General features: G+C 50.8%; 1 protein-coding gene across 2 annotated transcripts in view; it reads right to left on the bottom strand.

Moving 5' to 3' along the window:
- Positions 1-4438: 4438 nt before the first annotated feature.
- The window catches only part of SETD1B (SET domain containing 1B, histone lysine methyltransferase), a 39007-nt gene continuing 17384 nt past the window's right edge, over positions 4439-26061 (bottom strand). For both annotated transcript variants that reach the window (XM_036765766.1, XM_036765776.1), the window contains exons 7-18: positions 23755-24552; positions 22158-22331; positions 21791-21878; positions 21423-21694; positions 19953-20082; positions 18577-19032; positions 16498-17934; positions 15489-15655; positions 14919-15050; positions 8595-8714; positions 8293-8430; positions 4439-7824 (exon numbers count right to left, since the gene is read on the bottom strand). In XM_036765766.1, coding sequence (XP_036621661.1) covers positions 7651-7824; positions 8293-8430; positions 8595-8714; positions 14919-15050; positions 15489-15655; positions 16498-17934; positions 18577-19032; positions 19953-20082; positions 21423-21694; positions 21791-21878; positions 22158-22331; positions 23755-24552 — 4086 coding nt within the window. In that variant the 3' untranslated portion in view covers positions 4439-7650. The remainder of the gene's footprint in view (positions 7825-8292; positions 8431-8594; positions 8715-14918; positions 15051-15488; positions 15656-16497; positions 17935-18576; positions 19033-19952; positions 20083-21422; positions 21695-21790; positions 21879-22157; positions 22332-23754; positions 24553-26061) is intronic.

The raw sequence follows: 26061 nt of genomic DNA, 5'->3' as shown, positions 1-26061 counted from the left end.
CCAAATCCATTCCCTTTTCTCAAAAAGCATTCGTGGGAGTTACCAATCATATCTTCATAAGTCATGCTTCCTCCCTTTTGACAGAGGTGGTGGACTGGCCATGCAGAATGGGGCACACATTCTCAGACATTACTGATGTTTTAATTTGTTTGGCTTGAATGGGCTTGTTACAAATGATAAGCCTTTTTTTGAGAGGTGAGGAGGAAGTCAGTGTGACCAACCAGTGAGGGTTTAAAAAAAAAGAACATTAATAATTTCTTTTTAATGAGCCATGGGCAACATTCAGTGACAATGCCTGTTGTGGTAGGGATCAGTATATGGAAAGAGAGGAGCAGGTTTGGCCCTCCTGACTCCTGGGCCCTGTTGTTCCCCACTCTGCCTCAGTAGGTCATTTGGTCCATCGGTCACTGTCACCTCCACAGGTTTGTAGGGAATCATTAAGCTTTTGTTCTCATTCTAAAAGTACTGGCAAACACTGATGCCTGTTTCTCAGATTTAGAATCCTGAGGATTTAGGGGTCACATTGCTTTAAAGTTTCATTGTATGAAAATAGGTGTGGGCACAAGCAAATCTCCGAGGAGCTGGCATGACTCTATGGTAGGGCAGCCTGCAAGGTTCCTTTAAACAGCTTTGAGTTTAGAGCTCAAAGAAAATTTGACTTAGAAAAATTCCATAGCAGGTGGGGTGGGGAGGTGGGCTGGGAAAGACTAAGGCATTCTGGGAAAACCTGCCTCCCAGTGAAGAGTCAATGATTCCCAGACTCCTGGGTTCTGTTCTCTCTAGGTCCGGAGGTTGTCAGTCAATGAGCATTTATAAAGCCCTTACTGTGTGCCAGGCACTGGGCTAAGTGCTGGAGATGCACAGGAAAGCAATAGTCTTTGCCCTCAAGTAGTTCACAATCTAATGAGGGAGACATGTAAATAATGAAGTATTAATTAAGTACTAATTAATGTACAATATACATACAGAGAAGGGAAGAGAAAAGAGCCGAGAAAACCAGCCAGTTACTAGAATTCAAGTTCAATCCCAGAGGGAGCCTCTAGGGTAATCCAGTCCAGCCGGACACCTTTACCAAGAGCCATAACTGAGGAGAGAGGATCTTCTATTCAAAAAACGAAACTTCTAAACAAAAACAAAACCCAAAGGATAAGGATTCTATCAATTCCCTCAGCAGCCTAATCCTGAGGCTGACTCCTGTCAGCCTCCCCAATGTAGAAATGCAAGCCCATTTCTTCCGTCCAGTCTTCAGTGAAATTGGAGCAGAGCTAACCGTGGCCTTCCTCCCCATGATGCGGGAAGCTTCCTTTTCTCTTGGGTTAAAGAAGCAAGTGTTATGTTGTGGCAAGAGCCTCGGATTAGGAACCAAAGGATCTGAGTTCTAATCCAATCTATTAACTGTGGAAGATTAGACTAGTAGTCATTTACATCCTCAGATTCACTTTCTTTGTTCATTTGTTAGGTGCCTACCACGCATGACTACAGCATGTTTCTCTTTTTCTTTTTCTTTTTTTGGAGGGGGGAAGGCAGGGCAATTGGAGTTAAGTGACTTGCCCAAGGTCACGCAGCTAGTGTGTCAAGTGTCTGAGGCTGGATTTGAACTCAGGTCCTCCTGACTCCAGGGCTGGCACTCTACTCACTGCGCCACCTAGCTGCCCCAACTAAAGCACATTTTGGATCCTATCATTCCCTTGCTTAAGAAACTTCAATACCTATTGCCCTTGGAACAAAAATTCACACTCTCCTGTTGGGCTTTTATCATCTGACTTCGGTCAACATTTCCAAGGTTATGTACTCATAATTACTCTCCTTCATGCACTGTACATTTTAGTCACACCAAGCCAATTGCTTCTAGTGTGTGGTTCATCTCCCACCTAGGTGCCCTTCCCTAAACTGTCTCCCACAGCCACAATGTAGTCCTTCCTCATTTTCCCCCCCTCTTCAACCCCGCCCCCCCAATTTCCTTTTAAGAAGCCCTGTCCTAGAGTCAGGAGGGCCTGAGTTCAAATCCAGCCTCTGACACTTACTGGCTGTGTGACCTTAGGCAAGTCACTTCACCCTGTTTGCCTCAGTTTCCTACCTGTAAAATGAGCTGGAGAAGGAAATGGCAAACCACTCCACCATCTCTGCCAAGAAAACTCCAAAAGGGATCACAAGAGTCAGACATGACTGAAATGACTGAACATTCCTTTAAAGTAATTACAAATTAGCATAGATCTACAGCCATCTAATTCCTTCATTTGGCAGATGGGAAAACTGTAGAAGTGAAATTTCTTGGCCAAAGGCACAGAGATATCAAGTAGCAGGACGAGGATTCAAACCAATGTCCTCTGCCTCTGTATCCTGCATAATTTCTGCAGCTTTACAATGCCCCGCCTCCCTTAGCATAACAGTGTCTGGTATGCAGTAGGCACTTAATAATTACTGATTGACTTTGTGCTTATTCATTAGGATCAAAGATGAAGAGCTGGAAGGGGCCTTAGAGGTCAAGTCCAACTCTCATTTTACGGATGAGAAAACTGAGTCCTAGAGAAGCGATTTGGCCCAAGGTCATACAGGGATGTGTGCTAGGAGCAGGATTTGAACCCAGGTCCTCTGACTCCAAATCAATACTGCTGTCTAAGTCAGAGGATTCTCTAAACAGCCCTTTGCCATAATACAGTCTTAAGAGGCATGGTGTGATATTTTTCTTCTTATGGTACACTATAATTAGCACCTTCCACTTGGGTTAGGATGATTTCCCCCTACGCCTAAGTATATTTCTCCCATTCTCCCCCTTTCCCAACCCTTGTTCCTAGTTCTGCTCTCCTAGACCAAACAAAATAAAGCGAATCCCTCACTTACGTGGCCATCCTTCGAGCCCTGGAAATGGCTTTACCCATTCCTCCATGGGGGCTCCTGAGGCGACACATTAGAAATTCTTTGGGCCTCACCACTCTAGTCTCCCTCTTCTGGCTTCCCTCAAGCTCAGGGGTTCTCAAGTATCTCAGGATGCCTGTACATTCTTCAAAAATGATTTTAAAACACAGGTAGGTGGTGTAGAGGATAGAGCACAGGTCGGCCCCTGGAATCAGGAATGTGTCGTCAGACACTTACTAGCTGTGTGCCCCTGGGCAAGTCACTTAACCTTGATTGCTTCAAAAACAAAATCAAACAAAAAAAGATTGAGGACCCTTCCAAAGAGCTATATATAAATATCTATCAATATTTACCAAATTAGAAATTAAAATGTCTTATTATAAAAAGTTTGGGTTTTTTTTTACCTCATGGACACCCTGGAAAGGTCTTGGGGACCCCTGGGCCACACTCAAGAGAGCTGGTGCTCTAGCTTGTCTAAAACATGGTATTCACCCAGAGTGATGCACAATATTCCCAATATTTTGAACACCACACTTTTCTTAATGCAGACTGAGACCTTTCATTCGTGGTTTCCGTATCAGACTGCTGCTTCATCTTAAACTCCACTGCACACATACATCCATCTTCCCACCTTACTGTACCCCATTCATCTTCAGAGATCTAATCACATCCTTACCCTGCTCAAGAAGGTTCGGTGAACTCCCAATGACTTCTAAGATAAAATACAAATTCTATTGGGTATTTAAAATCCTTCACAATTTGCAGGCAGTCTCTCTCCCTCCAGGTTTACCACATTACCATCACAGAGGCCTTGGTGGCTTAGCAGATGTAGTCACTAAAGACCTGAATTCAAATCCTGCCTGAGTTGGGCAACTGTTTATCTCTCTTTAAAATGGGGATAATAATGGCCCAATCCCACGGGGTTGTTGCAAGGCTCACACACGATCATCTAAGCTAAGCTCTATGTAAACGATAGCTATTATTCACGCACACACCGCAGACAAACTGACCCAGTCGGTGGCATCTGATCTCCAGCCCCATTCAAAGCTGCCTTTCCCGACCACTTCCTACAGGAAGAACTAGATTCTCATATCGCGGGCTCCCTGGGAGGTTACTTTGTATCTATTTTGTGTTAATTTCCCATATCCAGGTATTTCTCTCCCTCTCCAGATTGAAAAGTTGAAGGTAGAGACTAATTAGTAGGTGCTGGCAATTGAATTGAACCTGTAGTCCATTAAGACCCCTAGATCTTTTTTTTGGGGGGAGGGGGATGCTATTTAATCTCACCCTGTACTTGTGATCCTATGTGTAAGACTTGACATTTGACCCTACACCCATTTCATCTTAGTTCAGTCATCTCTCTAGCCAACCTGACCACTCAGATCTTCCCCCTGGCTTCCATTTGACAGAGGCTCATCTCCTTGTGGACTCCGTGGTCCACCAGGGAGCCCTCACCCTACCCATTGCCTCTTCTTGGAGCAGGGATGGCCCCCTAGGGAGCCCTAACCCCACCCTCTGCCTCTTCTTGGAGCAGGGATGGCCCCCTCCAGAGGCTGGACTGAAGAAAGCCAGAGAGGCCAGATTTCTGTAAGAAAAGTCAGTATATTTAGGGTTTGCTTTATAAAAGTTACTATAATACAATGGTACATAGTATTGAATTCACAAAAATATGAACAAATATTTACAGCAAGATGCACCCACAACAAAAACATTTCTCTTCAAAAACAGGTGATGTACAGAGGGCGGGGTCTAGATGCACAAAATGGCCCAAAAATCCAATTGCCTTTTTTTTAAGGGGGGAGGGAGGGGAGAAAACAAACCAAAAGAAACAAAAAGAATACCTAGAGGCAGAAATCTTCAAGGCAAAGAATTTGTCAAGTCAAATCAAACTAAAAAATGACTGCATTTTCTTAGTTATTTCAAACCATCTCGCCTCCTCTGATGGAGGGGGCCCTTCCCTGCTTTCATTCTTGGAACCAACTTGGTGAAGGGAGGGTGAGGGATTTGGGGGAGGACGGGTCCCATCCAATCCACCCTGTGCCTGCCCCCTTTTCTCCCTTAGTGCTTGCCCCAATCTAAAGTTTGGGAGAGAACCATCTCTTAGGGGAGTCGGGGTGGGATCCAGAACTTGCTTAAATAGACCCTTCTCCACACACTGTACATGTCTTCCTTCTGTGAAATAAATATATATACTTTTTTTTTCTTGCTCTTGCACATTTAAGTTGGCAGACAAGGCCAGAAGGCCTATGGCTGGCCTGCATTTTCCCCTCCATTTAGATGCTGCTAATTTTGTCTAACTGGACACGCACTCACACACACACATACATCAGGGCACACACACAAAAAGAACCCCCCCAAAAAAATCAAAACAAAAAAAAAAGCCCAAACCCCCAAACCAAACCCAAGTTCTTTTGTACAGAATTTACACAGTAAGAAGCTTGACACAAGCCGAGAAAGATGCTAGCAGCTCCTCGCGTGAGCTGGGGCTTCAGCGGGCGGCTCGGAGGGAAAGCTGTCATCTTGCTAAAAACGAGTCCAAATTATACTAAGTTCCTTTTTTTCATATTTACAAACTCACTTGTTTTTTTTTCCCTGTTGTTGGGTTTATCGGGGCTTTCCCCCCCTAAGTACAAAGAAATCCTCAAAAAAAAAAATTTTTTTTTCCACGTGTTTCTACAAGAAACAATGTTCCCAAGAGAAGGTCATCCCAGTGGCCTATGTACAGATGAGGCGTTGATTTTTACTCCAAAACGCTTGTGGCTTTTTTTATGTGTCCTTTTAGTCTTTCCTGTTCTATACACAAAAAGCATTGAAATGAATCTTGAAAGATTTTGGGGTGCGGGGGATGGGGGACACACCTACTGAAAGCTACTGGAGATTTCTGTCCAACATTAAAAAATCGTTTTCTTTTTCCTTCCTCACGGGAGAAAATGAAACTGTTTGCATTTTTTTTCAGTATAAATATCTTCAAGATGGGTTCCCGTCCCTCCCTGGTTCCACCCTGGGGATCCTGGATAGAGACAGGGAAGTGGACAGGCTGGTGGTAAGTAGGACAGACGGACGGACGGATAGATGGATGGACAGAATGAGGTGAGGGAAGCCCAATGGTGTCCCCGGGCCCAGGGATCCCAGCAGAGAGCAGATGAAAGTTTTGTGGTGTGTCTTCTGAAAGAGAAACACCTATCATAAAAGACAACCCGTAATGGCAGAGAAAGGAAGAGGTAGGGAAAAGGGTAGAGGGTAGGAAGCACATTAGCCTTGGGGAGTAGCCCTCGGGCCTCTTCTCCCCTGGGTTTCCACCGTATCTGCCAGGGAAGGATCCAGCCTGGACGAGCCAAGCACTAGGGGGGCTCCCACCCATGGGAGCCCCTGCCCAGTCCCCTTCCCTAGGCTCTTGGGGAGTAAACCACACAGCACCGAAAGGGCCCTGCCCTGGCTGCTGGCTATCGGGGGGCAGGCTGGCGGCTCAGGGGAGGGAAAGCTCACCCTCACCCTGACCACTCTGTCTAACCCCCTTCTTGCTGGCATCTGAATGAGAAAGTAAACATTTTAGAGATCCAGGCATGTCCCCTGCTAGCTCCCAGGGGTGGCCATGGGGTGGGAGGTGGAGGCAAGGGCAAGAAACACGGTCTGAGAAGGTGAACCTCAAGAAGCCAGGCTCCCCCATGCCCAGTTCTGTCCCACTTCCCAACATATACATAGCACCTGCCCGGCTCCCCAGCACCAGGGAAGGAAGACAGATCAAGAAAAAAGAGAGAGAGAGTAAAAGCCAAGCAGACCAGCCCCACCCTCCCCAACCTCACATGAATAGCTGCAGGTCTCCAGCTCAGACCCAGTGAGGGAGGGGAAGAGTGAGTGAGCACTGAAGGCCATCCCAACAGATGGAGGAGCTGGGGGGAGGGGAGGGGCTGGGGCAGGGTAGGAGAAAGGGAAGGACATTGGGGTGGGGCAGGAGACTAATCATTGGCTTTCGGTATGTCTCTGCTCCCCAAGGCTGAGACGGAGAACGTCCAGGATCCTGAGGAGCAAGGGCTACAAGGGCCCACTTGGCCAGGGTCCTTCCCCTACCAGAGACTTCATCCTAACCAAGGGCCTCCTAGCCAAGCCTTGGGTGACACTCAGAGGAATAGTGTTATGGAGAAGGGAGGGCCTTGCCCCTCTCCCTGCTCCCTCCTCTGGCACCCCAAGGTTAACGTTAGGGCTGAAGGGCAGGGCAGGGTCTTAAGAGAACTGAACATCGGTGGGGGTGGGCAGAGAAGGGAAGGCTCCCGAAACATACTAAGGACAGGGAGCCAACGGCCATCATCTCGGCACCCAAGGTCCCTGTTCTTCCTCCTCCTCCAAACTCTGCACCCTAACCTCTCTTCCAAAAAACATAATACTTCTCCCTCCATCTCTGGCTCCACATTTGAATGGTGAAAAATGTCTTTTTTTTATCCTTGTTTTTTTTGAGGAGGAAAAAAAAAATGTAGCAGCATTTGTGGGTGAGGGAATATGTGTGACTTTAAAAAAATTCATTAAAGATAATAATTCAAAAATCTGAGAGGGAGGGAGCATCTTTTCCCACAGGGAGGAGGAAGAGGAGGAAGAGAGAATTCAGGAGGGTGGGTAGTGTTGGGGTGGCCCCGAGCTGGGCCTGGGGTGAGGGACAGCACCAGAAGATGGGCTAGGGAGAGCTGGGCTCGGAGGAGCCTGTGCCCAAAGCAACTCGTTGGACCGGGCTGGATTGGCGGGGCCTTCCTTTCTTCCCTTTCTTTTTCTTTTTTGGCAAAGCACGCCCAGCTCCCTGGCATCCTAGTTTAGGGTCCCCCGGCAGTTCTCAGAGCCACACAGACAGGGGATCTTGACATCCTCGATGGGGAATTTATAATCATAGGTGATTTCTTCATTGACGTTGATATGTTGTTTGGAGTAGATGACAATCTTCTTCTGGGACTCCACGGTGATGACCTTGGCATAGCAGTTTGGCTGTAGAGATGGAGAGGCCCAGTAAGGCCAGGGGCAGAGGAGCAGAGGGGACTCTGCAAGGGACCTCAGGGCCACCCAAGTCCAACCCACTCATTCTACCAATGAGGAAACTGAGTGCAGAAACTGAGGGGTATGCCTTAGGGTCACCCAAGTATAAGGGGGATGATTTGAATGTGGGGTCTCTGGGGGCCCTTTGCAATACCCTATCACGCCCAGAGCTTGGAGGTTGGGTTGGCATTGCAGATTCTTACCTAAAATTGGATCTGGTGGGGAAAGGATGACTCAGGCTGCTTGAGGAGACCCACAGGTCCTCCCTGCTCTGCCTAGAGAGGGAGCACACCCCTCCTAACTCCCAGCTCAATTCTGTTCTAAAACCTTGTCTGGGGGTGGTGGTGGCATGTCCTCTGGCAGGAGGCAAGGTGGGTGGGGGAGTGATGAATGGAATGACCTCTGACCCCAGCCACTTACATTACAGCTGTGGTTGATGAACCTGGCAAAGTTGCCACACTTTGTCGCGTCGATGATTGTGTCGTGGTCAACCCGAAACATGTAGCTGCTCCCGATGCCCTCGTCCTCATAGCGCTTCTCCCGCATGTCTGCGATTACCTGGTGGGGGGGGGTGGAGAGAAGGGAAGGGAAGTAGAATTCATGGCCCTAATTTCCATGTCTGTCCTATGGGGAAAGAGAGGCAGCCAACCTCCCAGAACCAACACTAACTTGCCCCCTCACCCCCACTGGGACGAGGCCTCGGGCCGCCTGTCGGGTCCTACCTGCCGGATGTTCTGTCCCACGTACTCGATGACCATTTCGTCAGCTGCGATGGGCTCCATGGCGAAAAGGCCCCAATCGTGGATGTGACTCTTGCAGAATTTCAGCTTTTTCTTCCGGAACTGGGCACAAGAGCAGAAGCAGGTTGATTTCGGATAAGGAGAAGGTAAGGTCCTCGAGGGAAAGCACGATTTCATTTTTGTCTTTGTGCCCCCCAGTGCCCAGGAGCGTCTGGCACACAGTGGGCACTTGATAAATGCTAGCTGACCCGCTGCTTGTTGTCTCTCCAGATGGTAAAAGCTGAATTGACTATCAGGAGTTAAGAGTTGGTTAGGGAATTGGGGGGAGGAGGGCGGTCACAGCACTCAACACCCTCAATTTTCAAAGAGGGAAACTGAGGCCCAGAGAGCTGTTTAATGAACACAGCAACAACAGCTCACATTGATATAGTGTTTCTGACATAGAAGCTGAGAGAAGGTTGTAGATAGCGTACTAGATGGTGGACCTGGAGTTTGAAGAAGGCCAGAGTTCAAATCCAGCCTCAATACACTTACAAGCTATGCTCTGCATGTAACCTGAGGGCAAATCACTTAATCTCATTAGACTGGGAGGTTAAAATGAGAGGACGTATATAAAGTTCAATCTTAGAGCGCCATATAAATGCACGCTGTTGGTGCTGTGAAGGTTTAGAGAGTTCCCTGGGAGGGAAGGGATCTGAGGCTGATTATCTCCATTTTACAGATAGGAAAGCCGAGGTTCAGAAAGGGGCTAGGATTTCTGAACTCAAACCCCTCATTCTTCTCACTGGAGCACGAAGTCTCTTCTATGCCAATGCTTCTATTGTTGTTCAGGGGTTCAGCTGTGTCCGACTCTTTGTGACCCCGCAGACCACAGCACGCCAATGCTGTCCATGCGGTTTTCTTGGCAGAGATCCTGGAGTGGGTTGCCAGCTTATTTTACAGATGAGGAAACCAAGGCAAACAGGGTTATGTGACTTGCCCAGAGTCACACAGCTAGTGTCTGAAGCCACATTTGAACTCAGATCTTCCTGACTCCAGGCCTCGAGCTCTATCCACTGAGCCATCTAGCTGCCTCCAGTGATCATACAGGGCCATGAAATTTGTAATGGGAGAGAACTGGAGACCACCTACGTGTAGCCACTCCATTGACTGAGATCCAGGACAGCTTTGCCCAAGTTCACGCAAGGGAAAAGAGAGAGGGCTCAGACCGCCATCTTTTTTTTGTTGTTTTGAGAGGAGAAGGCAGGGCAATTGGGGTTAAGTGAGTCGCCCAAGGTCACACAGCTAGTAAGTGTGTCAAGTGTCTGAGGCCGGATTTGAACTCAGGTCCTCTTGACTCCAGGGCCCCTGCTCTACTCACTGGGCCACCTAGCTCCTTCCTAAACTGCCATCTTTTGACTCCAATTCCGGGGGTCTTTCTACTATACTAAAGCCACACAAGACGATCGTCACGGTTCTGGCCAAAGAAATTAGAGAAGCCTGGTTCCAATCTCTCTATAGCTGAGCCTGCTGCTTTATACAAGAAAGAGGCTTAGGCCCTCGACTCCCACCCCCCAGGGCCACCAGGAAGGCCCCAGCTGCCACAGCCCCCGGGGTGGCACCCTATGGCTTGTGAACCCCCCTTGGTGGCTGCAGCTGGCCAATACAGAACTTCCCATCCTTGTTTTTATAACTGTCTTATCTCAAGTACAGGCACAGACAGACAGCCCTTGGACCAGATACCTAGATTCACTGGCCAGGGGCAGGTTAAGGGATCAGACCAGGTTAGAGATACCTAAAAGCATTCCACAATCTGGCTCCCTCCAACCTTTCATTGCCTCTGGCCTGACAGCTCGCCTCCGTTCACAATATCCTACTTCCAGGCCTTTGTCCAGGCTGTGCTCCATGCCTGGAATGCCCTCTCTCCCCCCCATCTCTTCCTCTTGGGAATCCCCGACCTCCTTCAAAACACAGCTCACACCCACCTCCTACCCAAGGCCTTTTCGGATCCCTCTTCCCCAGCTCTCTCCCTTCCGAAATTACATTGTTTGTAATTTGCCCTGACTTAACTTGCTTATAGGTTACATTCCTTAGTAGGCTGTCTTTTGTATAAACATTGTATCTCCTTGTCTACATGTCATATTCCACCACCTCCAACCACCAGTACCTACAAGCTCCCTGAGGTCTGGGCCCACTTCATTCTTGTCTTTGAATCCCCAGCACATAGTAGGTGCTGAATAGAGTTGGACTGAATTCATAATGTGCCAGGACAACCAAGGAGTCTGCTCTCCAGAGCTCATACTGGGCATGCGGAAGATTATATTAGTGATGTTAGACTGAGGAGAAAAGGCAGCTGGGCGGCCCAGTGGATAGAGCTCTGGGCCTGGAATCAGGAAGATCCCTCTTCCTAAGTTCAAATCTGGCCTCGGGCACTTACTGGCTGTGCGGCCCTGGGTAAGTCACTCGACCCTGTTGGCCTCAGTTTCCTCATCTGTAAAATGAGCTGGAGAAGGAAATGGCAAACCCCTCCAGTATCTCTGCCAAGAAAACCCCAAATGGGGTCACGGAGAGTCAGACATGACAAAGCAATAAGTAAGAACCAAACAGTGAAGACAGGCAGATCATCCTGGACCACTGCTCGAGTGGCGTTTGGGGAGAGAGAAGCCGCCTACAAGCCTACATGCACTTTTACTGAACACAAAAATTCCGAGAAAAGGGCACAGGGTCTAGGACCAGTGAGGTCACTGCCAGAGGGACTTTCTCTGCAGTTTACTGTGGTAAGAAAGTTGCTTAGAGCCCCGAGGTTAAACACACCCGTTAAGAGGCGGACTTTTATCCAGGTTTTCTGGTCCTGAGGGCTACCACACTACAATGCTTCTCTTCTGAGAGAAAAGGGAATTTTCAGTTAATCGATGTGTAGCCAGAACCACAAGTGGGCTGATAAGCCACCTGGCGAAATCTAGATTTCCTCTATGAACCTGAAGCCATGACAAAACATCGACAACGTGGTGTATTTCTATGATCCTAAATATACAACTGGAAATGACCTCTGAGGCCGTCTCGTCTGCCCCCCTGCCCCCATTTACAGACAAGAAAACTGAGGCCTGCTTAGAGAGTGACTCACCCAAAGCCAGGACTATAACTCAGCTCCCCTGTGCTCTGACTGTTGGAAGTCGATGGTATGGGGGGTTTGGAAGGAACTTAGAAGACTTGGCAAGTTACTAAAATTTCTACAGTAAAGATACACCTCGTGAAGTTAACGTGAGCAGCAAGGGTTTCTGATGGCAAACAGACGGAGATCACCATGAGCCTTGGAAGGGTTAACAAGGCAGGCAGGGGATTCTTGTCTTTGGGAAAAGGATAGAGTGCTCCTGGGAGTAAGGAGGAATTCCAAAGTTTATTGGCTAACACTGTGGCCTTTGTGATTACAAGACAGAAGAGTCCTTTGGGTAGTCCAGAGTGGGAGCGGGGAGGGCTGGGGGTGTCAACAGAAAATCACAAAGAGGGAACAGCTGACAGCTGAAGGAGATAATCAGGATCAGAAGCTGGACTGGTTAACAGAAGTAGTTGGTCCCTCGGCAACCACCACAAGGGAAGCTGGGCTTCAGCGCAAGCTAATGAAGGCTCCCTGAAGGCAGATGACCTATGGGACAGTTTACCCAGGCAGAGTCAGAGGCAAGGCTTGGGAAACATTGTAGCACCAGCCACTGGCTAATAGCAACTGATGCAGAGAGAATGCCAAGCATCATGGGAAGGATGTCAAGTAGCAAGGAGCTCCTTTTTGTATTTGATGAGAAAGTCATGCCACCGTGACAAGGGACCATGAGATGCCCTACTGACATAGTCTGGGCTGAGCCCAGGTGAGCATGAACGGCAGGAGTGGGACAGGGAAGGAGGGGAAGAAAGGTAGGCCCTCACTTAATAGGATACTGGACGATACTCCCGCCAAATAGCCCCTAGGCCAACATTCTCAGCCTGAAGCTCCATGGTTAGATTTCAGGGGCTCTGTGAATTGGGTGAGAGGAAAACGATATTTAGATTCTTTTGTAATCCTATGTCTTTTATTTTATTCACTTAAAAACACGATTCTCAGAACATATCAATAGGTTTTACCAGACTCACTGCCAAAGAGGGCTGGGATACAGAAAAAGGTTAACTTCTGACCTAGACAAGGTTCTGAGAAAATCACTGAGGGGAACACAAGGAGGGAAATAGGGGAGGTGCAGTAGAGGATTATGGGACCCCTCCCCTCCAGGAAGGGGATGGCTGAAGGACCGGACAGGGCAAAGTGGAGTGAAAGACAAGGTAAAGTCATTGGGGTCCATCTGGAGGTGGCAAAGCACAGTAGGGCGACCCAAAAGTGGGACTGGCTGCCTTGACTGAGGGTCTTCAAAAAGCTGGATAACCACTTGTTCAGGTATGGGTTGCACCAGATGATCTTTAACCTGGAAATCTGGTGAGACCAGGATGGCCAGAGGGCTCACCCCCATACGTTTTCCTTGTGGATGGGGGAGAGGTTTTGGGTCCAAGGCTAAGGATGGATCCTTTACAAGTTTTAGAAACAACGTGAGAAGCCGTGGCTTATACTTAGGTTGACCTAACCAAGCGTCCTGGCTCAAGAATGAGGTAGAAGCGCAGAAACCTTGGACCAGAGACACAAACAAGATTTGCTGGATAATCAGCAAGAGAGGTCTGTCCTCACCAGAGCCACAGGAATGCCAAGTTAGAGGGGGATCAGTTAGGATAACCCCAAGATGGAAGGCACCTTGGTTACCAAGACAACAGAGGAGTTGGGGGGGGGCAAAGCTAAGATGGAGGCTTGACAACAGGGATTCGCTGGAGCTCTCTCCCAAATCCCTCCAGGAGTCAGCTCTGAGTCCATAGACTGGGCATGTGCAGGACTCAGTTGAGGTATGCTGATGAAACAAGGATGAGAACAAACAACAGAGGTGGGCATCCTAGCCCATTGTTTGAGGGATATTTGAGGAGAGGCCAGGGAGGAGAAGTGATACTGATGATACCCCAAGGGGAGCGGAGCACAGATGCAGGTGCACTTTAAAAACATAACTATTTTTGGGAGAAGGGGGGACTTTAATTAAGTTGTGTTTTGCTAGCTTGTCCCCCATAGCTGCTGAGTAGAGTGATGATGACCATGTTTATTTCCCACTCAAGAAAATAAACCCAGGTGTCCTATACCAGGCCTCAAGGCCACAGGTTCCCCAACCTTGTCTATATTTTACTGTTGACCCTGAAGCCAGGATGGAGGGACGGCCCTAGAATAATTCGGAGCTATGATGTCCTTATCTAGAACAGAGAGGTTTTACTTTAACTATGGTCCTTCCCCACCTGGGACAGTCTGCATCAATGTGTTCCAAGGGCCCTCCCAATGCTGACACTCCATGTTCTAAGATCCCTTTCAGCTTTGACATCCCTATGTTCTAAGTTCTTCTCCAACTCTGACATTCCACAATCTAAATTCTCTTCCAGCATATAGTCTACGTTCTGAATTCTCCCCCAGGCCTGACAGTCCACATTCTAAGTTCTCCCCTAGCTCTGACAATCCATGTTCTAAGTTCTCTCCCAGTTCTGATGCTCCATGTTCTAAGTTCTCTTCCAGTTCTGACAGCCCATATTCTAAGTTCTCCCCCAGCTCTGATATTTCATGTTCTAAGTTCTTTTCCAGCTCTGACAGTCTATGTATAGATTAAGTTCTCTTCAAGCTCTGAAATTCCATATTCTAAGTTCTGTTCCAGTTCTGAAGCTCCATGTTCTAAGTTCTCTTCCAGTTCTGACAGCCCATGTTCTAAATTCTCCCCCAGGTCTGACATTTCACATTCTAAATTGTCCCCCATTTCTGACAGTCTATGTTCTAAGTTCTCTTCCAGCTCTGACATTCCAAGTTCTAAGTTCTCTTCCAACTTTGATAGTCTACATTCCAAGGTCCCTTCCAGCTCTGACAATATGTACGCTAAAAGCCCTCCCAATGCTGACACTCCCACATTCTAAGATCTCTTTCGGTTCTGACATTTCCATGTTCTAAGTTCTCCTCTAGACATTTCACATTCTAAACTCTCTTCCAGCTGATATTCTACATTCTAAATTCTCCCCCAGCTCTGAATGTTCTGAGTTTTCTTCAAGTTCTGACACTCCACATTCTAAGTTCTCTTCCAACTCTGACATTCCATATTCCAAGTTCTCCACTAGCTCTGACATTCTGTGTTGTCCCAGCCTTTCTTCTTTACACATGGGGGATGAGGACCCCCAGTGATGAGAGGAAAATGAAGCTGCCCCAAGGGGAGAGGGTGACAGAGGTTCCCGTGCCTCTACCTTTAATTGGTTGAATTTGAGCAGGTCGCTGTCACAACTTCCCGTGAAGGAGGAGAGAAGGCGCCGTTGCTCCGAGCGGCGTTCGGAGCCTGCCCGAGTGGAGGCATGTGGCTGGGCAGGGATGCTCATGCCCTGGAGTGGGGGAGAGAGAGAAGAAACAAATCCTGATGCATAGGCTAGAAATCCTGAAGGGCCTGCTAGAAACAAACACTGATGAGCAGGCTAGATGCACTGATAGGCCTGCTAGAAACCCTGATGGGCCTGCTAGAAATCCTGAAGGACCTGCTAGAAACAAACACTGATGAGCAGGTTAGATGCTGGAAACCCTGAAGAGCCTGTTAGAAACAAACATTGATGAGCATATGAGAAGCACTGAAGGGCCTGCTAGAAATCCTAAAGGACCTGCTAGAAACTAACACTGATAAGCATGTTAGATGCACTGATGGGCATGCTGCAGGAGTGGAGAGGCAGGACGCTCATGTTTTTAAGCCTCCTGTGACCCTGAAGCAGTGAGGCTAAGAGAGGATGAGGGCAACATGGATACAAACACCTGGGGCAGAGCTGGTTTACCTGGGTGTCTGCTGGGGGCTCCTCGGCAAAGGCTCGGCTGTTGTTGAGGTATTTTAATTTGTCCTTCTTGTCGATCTTGTAGTAACCTTCACTGCGGGCGCAGCCGGTTACGTGCTCCCGAATGCCGTCTTCTCGCTTTTTCTTCTTGGGAGTAGAGAAGCTGGTGGGTGGGGACAAGTCAAGGACCAGACACAGGAATGCAAAAGGACACCCAGACACACTAAAGGACACTCCCCTGCCACTCCTGCCCTCCCCCACACTGGAGGGCAAGACCCACATACACCTGGTGCCAAATACTTCACAGGAAAAAACTATCAAATTCATAACATTTCTACCAATATCTATTGCCTCACCTCACAGGGTCATAGATTTAGCCCAGCTCAGTGGTGCAGCAGGTAGATCACTGAGCCTAGAGTCAGGAAGCCCTGAGTTCAAATCCAGCCTGAGACACTTCCTAGCTGTGTGATCCTGGACAAGCCACTTAACTGCTGCCTGCCTCAGCTTTCCCAACTGTAAAGCGGGGATAACAGCCCCTACCCTGTCTCAGAGTTCCTTAAGAGTGCTACATAATTGCCACCCATTGGTGTTATTACTTGGAGGCTACCACAACCCTGGGAATTATCTAGTCCAATCTCTCATTTAGGAACAGGAAACTGAGGCATGCAGAGAGACTGAGGGGCTTAGGATCACAGATGCAGCACCAGAAAAGAAATCATACGTCCCCTCATTTTACAGATGAGGAACCCTGAGATGCCCAAAATGGCTTACCCAGTAAAAGCTAACAAGGGTCTGGGCTATGCGTCAAGCCTATATCCCCTGACTCTGAAGCTGCCTTGCTTTCCCAAAGTTTCCCGGAGCCCTGTGAACTGTAAATTCCTCGAGAGCAGGGCCTGTCTTTGGCCTTTTTTTGTAGCCCCAGTGCTTGGCACAGTGCCTGGCACATATATAAAAAGGGGCCTACTGACTGAGCAGACTGGTGGATGCTGGCCCCAGGGCAGGTGGAGGATATAGGGATGGTAGACCCAAAGCGTGTCATTGAGCCAGTCCATGCCATTGTCCTGCTGGAGGAGCCGGTCATAGGTGACACATAGGAAACGGATGTCTTCCTCATCGATTCCACCGTTCCAGATGTCATACAGGATGGTCATCTCCTCAAACTCCGAGCGGGGCCGGAAGAGGGGCCGCTGGGGTGACGAGAAGTCGGGGGAAGGTGGCGGCAGGGGGGGCACAACCATGTCCTCGTGCCGCTTCTTAGGAGGTCGGCGCCAAGGCAATTTGGGTTTGCTGAAGCCCCCTCCGTCACCACTCTCCACTTCCTCCTCTGGCCCTCGGCTGGGAGGAGGTGGCTCCTCCAGCCACTGATTCTCAAGCTCTTTGAAAGGGAGCTTGGTGGCCTCATCGGGCGGGGGTGGAGGTGGCGGTGGGGGCGGGAGTGGGGGAGGGAGGCCCCCGTCGTTCCTAAAGTCCAATGTCACAACTCGGGGGTCTGGTGCCCCGTGGAAGGAGGCAGCGGCAGGGGGCTGCCCTGCCAGCAGCAGCAGCTTGGGGCCCGCTGCCTCAGGAGGCAAAGTGGTGAGCCTTCCCGGAGGCACGTCCAGGGTGAGCACAGCTGGAGGGGAACGTTTGGGCCTCCCTGGCTTCCTTTTCGTGGGAGGAGGACAGGGGGTTGGTAGGGAAGGGGCCAGAGGAAGAGCCAGGGGCAAAGTCAAGGGCAGAGGTAGCAAGGTGGAGGAGCGGGGTAGCAGTGGACCTGGAGGAAGAGGTAGAGGGACTGGCAGAGGAACTGGTACTGAAAGTGGCACCGGGAGAGAGACGGGCAGGGGGAAACTGGTTTCTAGGGGACTGGAAGAAGCTGGAGCACCAGGCCCTGGCCGATCATCCCCAGGGAGCTTCTTGCCAGGTGGAAGGGAGCACACAGACAGCGGTAGGGGCCCCACAGGCTCCGGAAAAGTAGGTGTGAAGCTAAAGTCTCGCCCAGGCGTCCGAGGGATGCCACCGCCACTGAGCCCTGGGGACTGAGACGGGTAGGAGAAGGGGCTGCTGGGAACCTGGGGGGAACTGAGGGCCAGGCTGCTGGCAGTGAGGGGAGTATCACTGCCCGGTGTGGCTGGCACAGTCTCTGTGCTCTGGGACTTTGCCAGAGGGTCCCGGCCTGGCGTCCGGGGCGGTGGTTCTTCAGGTAGCGGCTCTTCCAGGAGAGGCAGTGGCTGGGGAGGCCTGGCAGGAAACAGAGGCTGAAGCCTAAGGGGCTCTGGCTCCAGAGGAAGGACCACCTTGGGGCCTAGGGTGTGGGGCCGGCCCTCCACCTCAGCCTCCCGAAGGAAGCTGGCCTGCTGAGGTGTGGCCTCTGGGGGGAGGCCAGGCGGGCTGGGCAATCGTTGTAGTTGCCGCAAAGACGTCTCCTTGGGGATCTCTGCAGGTTCCAGGTCCGTCTCTAACTCTTCCCCTACAAGGAAGAGGGTAGTGGGAGAGAGGGATGGATGGAAGGAGAGAGACAGAGAGAGACGCACAGATGGAGGGAGAGTGGGAGGCAAAGAGAGAGGAAGGGAGAGAGAGAGGAAACAAAGGGGAGGGAAGGAGGGGAGGGAGAGAGGGAGGGAAAAAGAGGAAGGGAGGGAGAAAGACAGAGACAGAGAGAAACAGATGGAAGGAGAGGGGGAAGGGGGTTAGAGGGAAGAGATGGTGAGAGAGAGGGAGGGAGGGAGAGAGAGAAAGATGAGCGTTCACATTTCATAGTATTCTGATGTCTCTACTGTGATTTCTTCTGAACCTCTTTGTGGAGTAGGGAGTACAAGTGTTGCCATCCTCATTTCACGGATGACGAAGCTAAGACTCAGACCAAGATTAAACACTGAGTCAGCGCTGATGCTGGGATCTGAACCCAGGTCTCTCTCTTGCACACATCAGATGGCCTCTTGGGGTGAAGGTTAAGGTCAGGCACATGGAGGCTGTCGTTAGTCTGGGGATGGATGCACCAGGAAAATATGGAATGGGGAGAGACAAGAAGGGGAAGGGAAGGAGGCCTCATCAAGCCACCTCAGGGGCCTGGGAAGGGGAGAGCCAAGGCAGACGGCACCACCATATTTACCTGAAGCATCCACAGGTGACGGGGTAAGGTGCCTTGGTGGCTCTGGGGGACCAGCTGAAGCAGGCAGCTCTGCCAACATCTCTCCCACCTGCTTGAGGCCCGGCAACTCCGGGGCATCCCCGACTCCTGCCGTCTCCTCCGCCCCCAAGATGGGCAGGTCTGGCTCATCCACCACCGGCGTCAGCTCCAGGATGGTCACCACCTCGTCATCATCCTCGACCAGCGCTCTTGCCTCCATGGCCGGTTCCCCAGCTCCCGGCAGGTCTTGGCCTTCCCCAGCTGCTGTCTCCTCTACTACTTCCTCGGACTCAGCCTCCTCCTCCTCCTCTTCTTCCTCTTCCTCCTCTTCCTCATCCTCCTCCTCAGACTCTGAACTGGACTCATAATCTGAAGAGTCCTCGCTTTCTTCGGAGGACACAGCCTCTGCTTTGGAAGAGGTCATGCTTCCAACATCCTCTGGGAGGGGAGAAGTAGAGCCGTGAGTGGGGGACTGGGAGGGGAGAGCAGGATAGGGCAAGACAGACTAGAACTAACGTGTCAAACCCCTTTAACCCGGAGATCCCACAGCTAACCATATAACCCAAGGAGGTCAAAAACCATAAGAAAGGTCCCATATGCATCAAAATATTCAGTGTAGTCCTTTTTTTCAGGTAGAAAAGAAAAAATAAAAACCCAGTAGAGAGATGCCCATCAATTTGGGGCCGGCTGCAAGTTGAGGGGACATGAACGCAATGAACATAACACTGCGCTCATCAATTATGGTTTCTCTCCTAACTAGAACAAAAGCTCCTTGAGGGCAGGAATTGGTTTTGCTTTTTCTTTGTCTCGCCAGCTCTTAGCACGTAGTAAGTGCCAAGAGATGCTCGTCAATCAACCAGATTGCCTTTTACTTTCATTATATTGGTGGTTGTTACTGCAGAGGGTGGAAGCGAAACATTTGACCAAGAAGATGATTAAGAAGAAAAGATGCGCACACAGAAAGGGGGACAGAGAGCAGACGTGGCATTTCATTTTAATAGGGGACTCCTGGAGGAGGAGGACACTCATTTTTACCAATGCAGGTTGGCACCTTCTTACCAACTCATATTTTGAGAACTGTCCAGAGCATGTGGAGTTTAAGTGACCGGATCACACAGCCACTATGCACATGTCAGAGGCAGCGCTTCAAACCAGGTTTTCCTGGCTCTAAGGCTGAAATCACACTATCTCCCCTTCTAAATAAAATGTAGTAATTTCTTAAAATGACAGACACTAGAGGCTTGATGGGTACTACAGCTAGGCTGATGCTGATCCGGCCAAGGCAAGGCCAATGTGCTGGCTCAGGGGCCCCAGCTGTTTTCCCTGTTTCTACCTGCCTGGGAAAGACAGACATTTACCTCCTTCAGAGTCCAGCTCCTCCTCTTTCTCGCTAATTTCCACCTCAGCTGTTTCTTCTTCATCTTCCTCTTCATCCCCTTCCTCCTCCTCATCCTCTTCCTCATCGACATCCTCCTCTTCCTCCTCCTCCTGAGTTGGGGGTGGAGAGAGAAGAAAGCACAGAATGGGGTCAAGATCTAGCTGTGTCCCCAAGGGCATCCCTGTTCTGTATTTCCAGTCCTGGTCTCTCAGATGAACTAGTCACATATCCCCAATATCTCTCTCTCGGCCATTTTAACCTGGACGTCGTACGGGCATCTCAAATTCAAAACAGAAATCATCGCTTTTCGCCCCCTAAACCTCGCTCCCTTTCCAATTGTCTCAAAACCCTCTATTCTTCCAATCTTCTTTGTTAGTGTAGAGGGCACCGCCAACCAGCCTCTCGGCCCAGCTGGTATCCTCCATTCTACCCTCACTCACGCCAGATTTTGTCATCTCTAACACAGACGCCCTTCACTCACTCTGGCCCAGGCCCTCATCCCCTCGTGTCTGGACTATGGCTCTGGCCTTCTGGTTGGGGTCCCCGTCTCGACTATTCTCCCTGTTCCAATCCATTCTCTGCTCAGCCACCAATGTCACTTTCCTAAAGATTAGGTCTGACCAGGGGACCCCTGGGGCTCAAGGAGCCCCAGCGCCTTCCCTAATACTGCCAGGATCAGATCGAAAGGTGTCTGGCATTTAAACTCTATAACCAGGGGCGGCTATGTGGCACAAGGAATAGAGCACCGGCCCTGGAGTCAGGAGGACCGGAGTTCAAATCCGATCTCAGACACTTGACACACTTACTAGCTGTGTGACCTCAGGCAAGTCACTTAACCTCTATTGCCCTGCCCCCCTCAAATAATTCATTAAAAAAACAACAACTCTATAACCTGGTCCTTTCCTACCTTGCTGGCCTTCTGACAGTAACAGCTACTGGCAGGGAGATGCTATTAATCCCATTTTAAAGAGAAAACTGAGGCAAACAGCAGTTCAGTGACTCATCCAAGTGACAGCCTGTAAGTCTCTGAGGCTGCATTTGAACTCGGGTCATCCTCTCTCCAAGCCCATCGCTTACCTAGCTGCCTCAAGACCTACCTCCATGGGCCTACTTGGAGTGCCATGACCAAGGAATTGCTGTTCCTGAATCCACACCTAGAATTCTCTGCTTCCTCATCTCCACCAAGACACTGTTCAGATCCCACCTATTCCGGTCCCCATCTTGTCCCAGCCACTAGCGCCTTCTCCTGGAGAATAACTTCCATCTACTCTGTAGAGATGGTGCATGTGGCCCTCTACACCTCCCCCATTTAGAATGTGGCCCTGAGGGTAGGAAGCGGGTCAGCTTTTGCCCCTTTCTTAGCCCGGCACTCGGCACGGGGCCTGGCACCGAGTCAGCCCTTAATGGGAGTGGGCCGATGGACCCCCCGGAGCACCGACTGACCCCACACCTTGTCAGAGGAGGTCTTGGCTAGCCCGTCCTCCTCATCCTCCTCTTTCTCTGAGGATGACGATGACGATGATGACAAAGAAGAGGAGGACGATGACGATGATGAAGACGAAGATGAGGATGACGAAGAGGACTCCTCCTTGTCATCCTCTTCCTCCCCCTCGCTGTCCAGCTCCAGGGGCCGGGCCGGCCGCCTCCGGATACTGACGCCATCGGGGTCCTTCTTGGTGAGGTCTGAGGGGATGTCAGATATGTCTCTGTCCCTCTCTGACTCTGGCGGAAGGTGAGAGAAGGAAAGACAGGTATAAGGGAAAGGCTTTGTTTGGGGAAGGAAGAAGGGAATCAGTTCCGTGGGGGAAAAAAACCAACCTTCATCTTCCTCATCTACAGAGGTGGAGGGCCGCAATCTCTTCTGGTCTCCAGTAGAGGCTGGGTCTGGTGGTTCCTTCCTCTTTACCTGCACATAAAAGTGCTGACTGGTACAGGGTATGGGGGAAGGCTGGAGGCAGGGAGAAACATATCTGTGCCTTCCTCCATACCAGCGTCTGTGAACTGAGGAGATGCCACTGTGTCCTTGTCCTCAGAGGGGACCACGGAGCTCCAGGGCTCTGAGATGAGGATGGAGAGGGCAGGGGGCCTTTCAAGAGGAGTCAGACTGCCCCACCTCCCACCATTGGCCTCCAGACCCCACAGTCCACTCCTCCTCCCCCCATGGGCCCAGGGTGGAGGGGCTCACCTTGAAAGAGGGCAGCCTGATGGCCCCACGAAGGCCGATGCCCAGCCCCATGCCCTCGTATCCCAGCCCTTCGCCCTTGCTCCAAGTCTCCAGCAGGCAGGATGTGAGGCGATCTTTGGGCTTTGGCCTCTCCTCGTCCTTATGCTCGCCTGATTTCACAGGGGTCAGTGATGCCTACAGGGCAGAGAGACCAGAGAATGATAGCTGCAGACTTGTGGGGGACAGCCGGGGGAAAACCCTGGCTCCAGAATCACGGGGTCTGGGGTCAAATGTTCCCCGGGACACTTACTACCTGCTGTGTGACCTTGGATAATTCACTTCCCTTCTCTGGGACCATCTGCAAAATGAAAGAGGGTTGGACTGGAAGACTGAGATCCCTCCCGGGTCAACAGCTACGGTTTCATTACGTCGCTCGACCCCTCTGGGACTCAGTTTCCTCGTCTGTAACATTACAGAGTCAGACTAGTGGACCTCTGAGGTTCCTTCCAGCTCTTGGTCTGTTAGCCCCCTGCCCTTCCTGTGCAAGAGGGGCACCACTGGGGGGGGCCCAGGGCAAAGGGAGGTGACCCCTACTATGGATGCCCCCCGGTTGGGAGCTGGTCTCAGTATCCACCTCCAACAATGGAGCTTACTAATCCCATGGCCTTGGTGAAACCCTTGTCTGATGACTGACCCCCCCCCATCTCTGAATAATAATAGTCATGGGGCAGTTAGGTGGCGCACTGGATGGAGCACTGGCCCTGGAGGCAGGAGCACCTGAGTTAAAATCCAGCCTCTGACACTTCCTAGCTGTGTGACCCTGGGTAAGTCACTTAACTCCAATTGCCCCCTCCCCCAAAATAATGATAGTTATCATTATTATAACAGCAGCAACCAACACTCATAGACTTCCAGGTTTACAAAGCACTTTTGTGCTATCTCCTTTGGTCATTACAACAGCCCTGTGAGGCGGGGGCTCCTATTATCCCATTTCACAGACAAGGAAGCTGAAGCTCGGGGTCACAGAACTAGAAGGTGGCCAAGGCAGGATCCAAACTTGGGTCTTCCCAGGTCCAAGCCCAACTGGTTACTCACTAGGCCACCAAGCTCACTATCTGGCCCCTCCATTTCAGAACTTGGACCAGACTGCCCTCGACCGTCACTTACTAAGGGCACCTCGGAGGCAAGGACTGTCTAATTGATTTCCCTTTGAACACCTAGCACCCAGCACAATGCTCGGTATACAGCAGGGATCTAATAAGCATCGGCTATAACCAACTGAATGACTAAAAATGCAGCCTCAGAGGAAGGCTCTCTGCTAGACGTCCTGAGTGTGAATTCCAATTTCACCACTTACTGGCCTCCTCTCAGAGGCTCCATTTTCTCCTCTCTGAAATTGGGATGAACACTACCTGTCCCGCCCTGCTCAGGGGCCCATGGCAAGAAGCGCTGAGCCAAAGCACAGAAGGCGTTCATACTGAACGGTGAGGCACTGATCTCAGTCCCAAGCTGGCCTGAGAGCCCTGGGAGGGCAGGGATGAGGCCTTTTCCCACGTCCTGTTTCCCCTCTTATTCCCACCCTCACCCCCATGCCCCAGTACCCACCCAGCCCCCTTACCTTGGCCATCCGTTCCTTCTTATCCCACCATTCATCGAAAGCCCGGAAGGCTACGACCTCCACCATCTTACGGTTCAGGTCCCGCTTCATGATGGCCTTCAGCTCCTTGACGATCACCAACAGCACGCCATCCACAGTGGCCTTGTGTGGGTCTTCCTTCTTGGGCATATACCCCGGAGGTGGTACCGAGGGGTCAAACTTTGGCAGCGGGGGCCACTGTTGGCCCCGTCCCACCGTGGCACCCATGGAGAAGGGCCGGTAGGGGGGTAGATTCACAAACTGCATACCACTACCCATGAATGGTGGGTACTGGCACACACCCTGACCCTGCATCATTCGGCTAAGCATCTGTGTCTGCATCTGGAAGGACATGGGCATCCCAGCCCACTGGCCACCCAGTACGTTCATCATGTCCACCTGCATCATGGGGAACATGCCCGGATGGAAGGGAGGTAGCGGGGGCAGGATGTGGGGCGGGGGCACCCCTGGGGGAGGTGGTGGCGCCGGCAAGGGTGGGGGTGGCACCGTTACGGCCGGGTGGGTGGGGGGCGGAGGTGGCGGTGGCGGTGGGGGCAATGGGGGCGGCATGGGGAAACCAGGCTGGGGAGGAGGGGGTGGCGGAGGCGGCAGTGGTGGCGGGAAGCCAGGGGGTGGCAGGGGGATGGCTGTCGCCAGCACTGCCGGGGTGGTGACTGACGAGTTCACCACGATGGGCTTGGGGCAGTCAGCGCTAGTGATTGGTGCAGAGGGCAGCTCGTCGTCTGAGATCTCCATGTCCTCACCTGAGGACTGCTGACCCTGAAGACAAAGAAGACAGGGTCAGTGGTTCCCCAGGAGCCCAAGCTCCCTCCCTCATCCCCCAGACCCTGTCCAGGGCTATGCTTGTCTCTAGGTCATCAGTGTGTTGGGAACCGTGCTAGACCCCCAAAAAAGGAACCAATCCCTGTTCTTAAGGAGCATTCTATCAGAAATTCATTTAAGATTGTCCTTATCTGTCAAATCAGGGGTAGGACCAGACCACCTCTAAGGTCCTTTCCTGGCCCTAGAGCTAGGGATAAGACCAAGACCACTTAAAAAAAAAAGCTTGGATAACCACTAGGTGGCGCCCTTCAGTAAAGCAGTGGAAGGGACCTGGGAGGTCCCTAATATTCCAGCTCATTCTTCAGCCGGACCTTTGTGGCTTCAGGGGGAAGTCAGGCAGATGGGGGAGAGGGGAGTCAGGTAGATGGGGGAAGGGGAAGTCAGGTAGAAAGGGGAGGGGGAAATCAAGTAGGTGAGACAGGGGGGATTTGGGTAAATGGGGGAGGGGGAAGAAGTCAGGTAGAGGTTAGAGAGGAGACCAGAAAATGAGTCCACCAGGAGGTCCCAGTGGATCTGAAGTTAAGACAATCTGGGTTCAAATTCAGCTTTGGTCACTTACAACCTCCCCTGGCTCTGTTTCCTTGACTGGATTGGGCTGCCTCTGAGGCCCCTTCCAGCTCTGACCCTCTGAAATGCAGATGTGCTCAGTTATTTCTTGGACCCAGGTTCCCTGGATTGGAGGCCCGAGAATACTCCCCAACTCACCCACCCGGGACCACCACACAAACATCCTTAAAAAATATTTCCTGGAAAGTATAAAAAAAATTGTCTGGCTTGTAAATTGGAGGGCTGGCTCTCAGTGTGTTGGGGCTTGTTCTAAAGCAAGAGGAATCCCAGGAGTATGACGCTTACTGAGTAACTAGCAACCAAGCACTTGTATGGGACAGAGGAGCTGGCCACCTAACTTACTGTTTCTTTTGGTCCAGACCAGTGATTTTATCATGGAATTATAGATTCAGACCCAGGGTAGGGAGGAACCTAAGAGGCCTTCCTAACACCCTTATTTTACAGGTGAGGAAACCAAAGCCTACAGAGGAAAATGACTTGCCTAGGGTCATGCATCTAAAAAGCATGAGGCTGAATCTGAACTTGGGTCTTCCTGACTCCAGGCCCATGGCTCTGTCTATTCCCCCACCTAGCTGACTGGATCACAGACTGAGACCAAGAGGGAATGGGGGGAGGGAGGGGAACCTAAGAGGGCTCTCTCTCTCCAACACTTTCCTTTTATAGGTGAAGAAACCGATGCCTAGGGAGGGAAGTGACTCGGTCAAGGTCACTAAGATACCAAAGAGGAAGAGAAAGGATTTAAATGCAGCCTTCATAACACTAAAACCAGGGCTCTTTCCAGTGGGCTAGGAGTGGACTTCTGTGCCAGCTCCACAGGCCAGAACCAGCCTGTCTATTTAGCAGGGCACTGTCAAAATGGGATGGGCCACCTGTCTAAGT

The sequence above is a fragment of the Trichosurus vulpecula genome, chromosome 1, assembly GCF_011100635.1.
Source record: "Trichosurus vulpecula isolate mTriVul1 chromosome 1, mTriVul1.pri, whole genome shotgun sequence".
NCBI classification, from domain to species: Eukaryota; Metazoa; Chordata; class Mammalia; order Diprotodontia; family Phalangeridae; genus Trichosurus; species Trichosurus vulpecula.
Note: the sequence above shows the minus strand (reverse complement) of the source record. Positions and strands in the feature narration are given on the sequence as shown.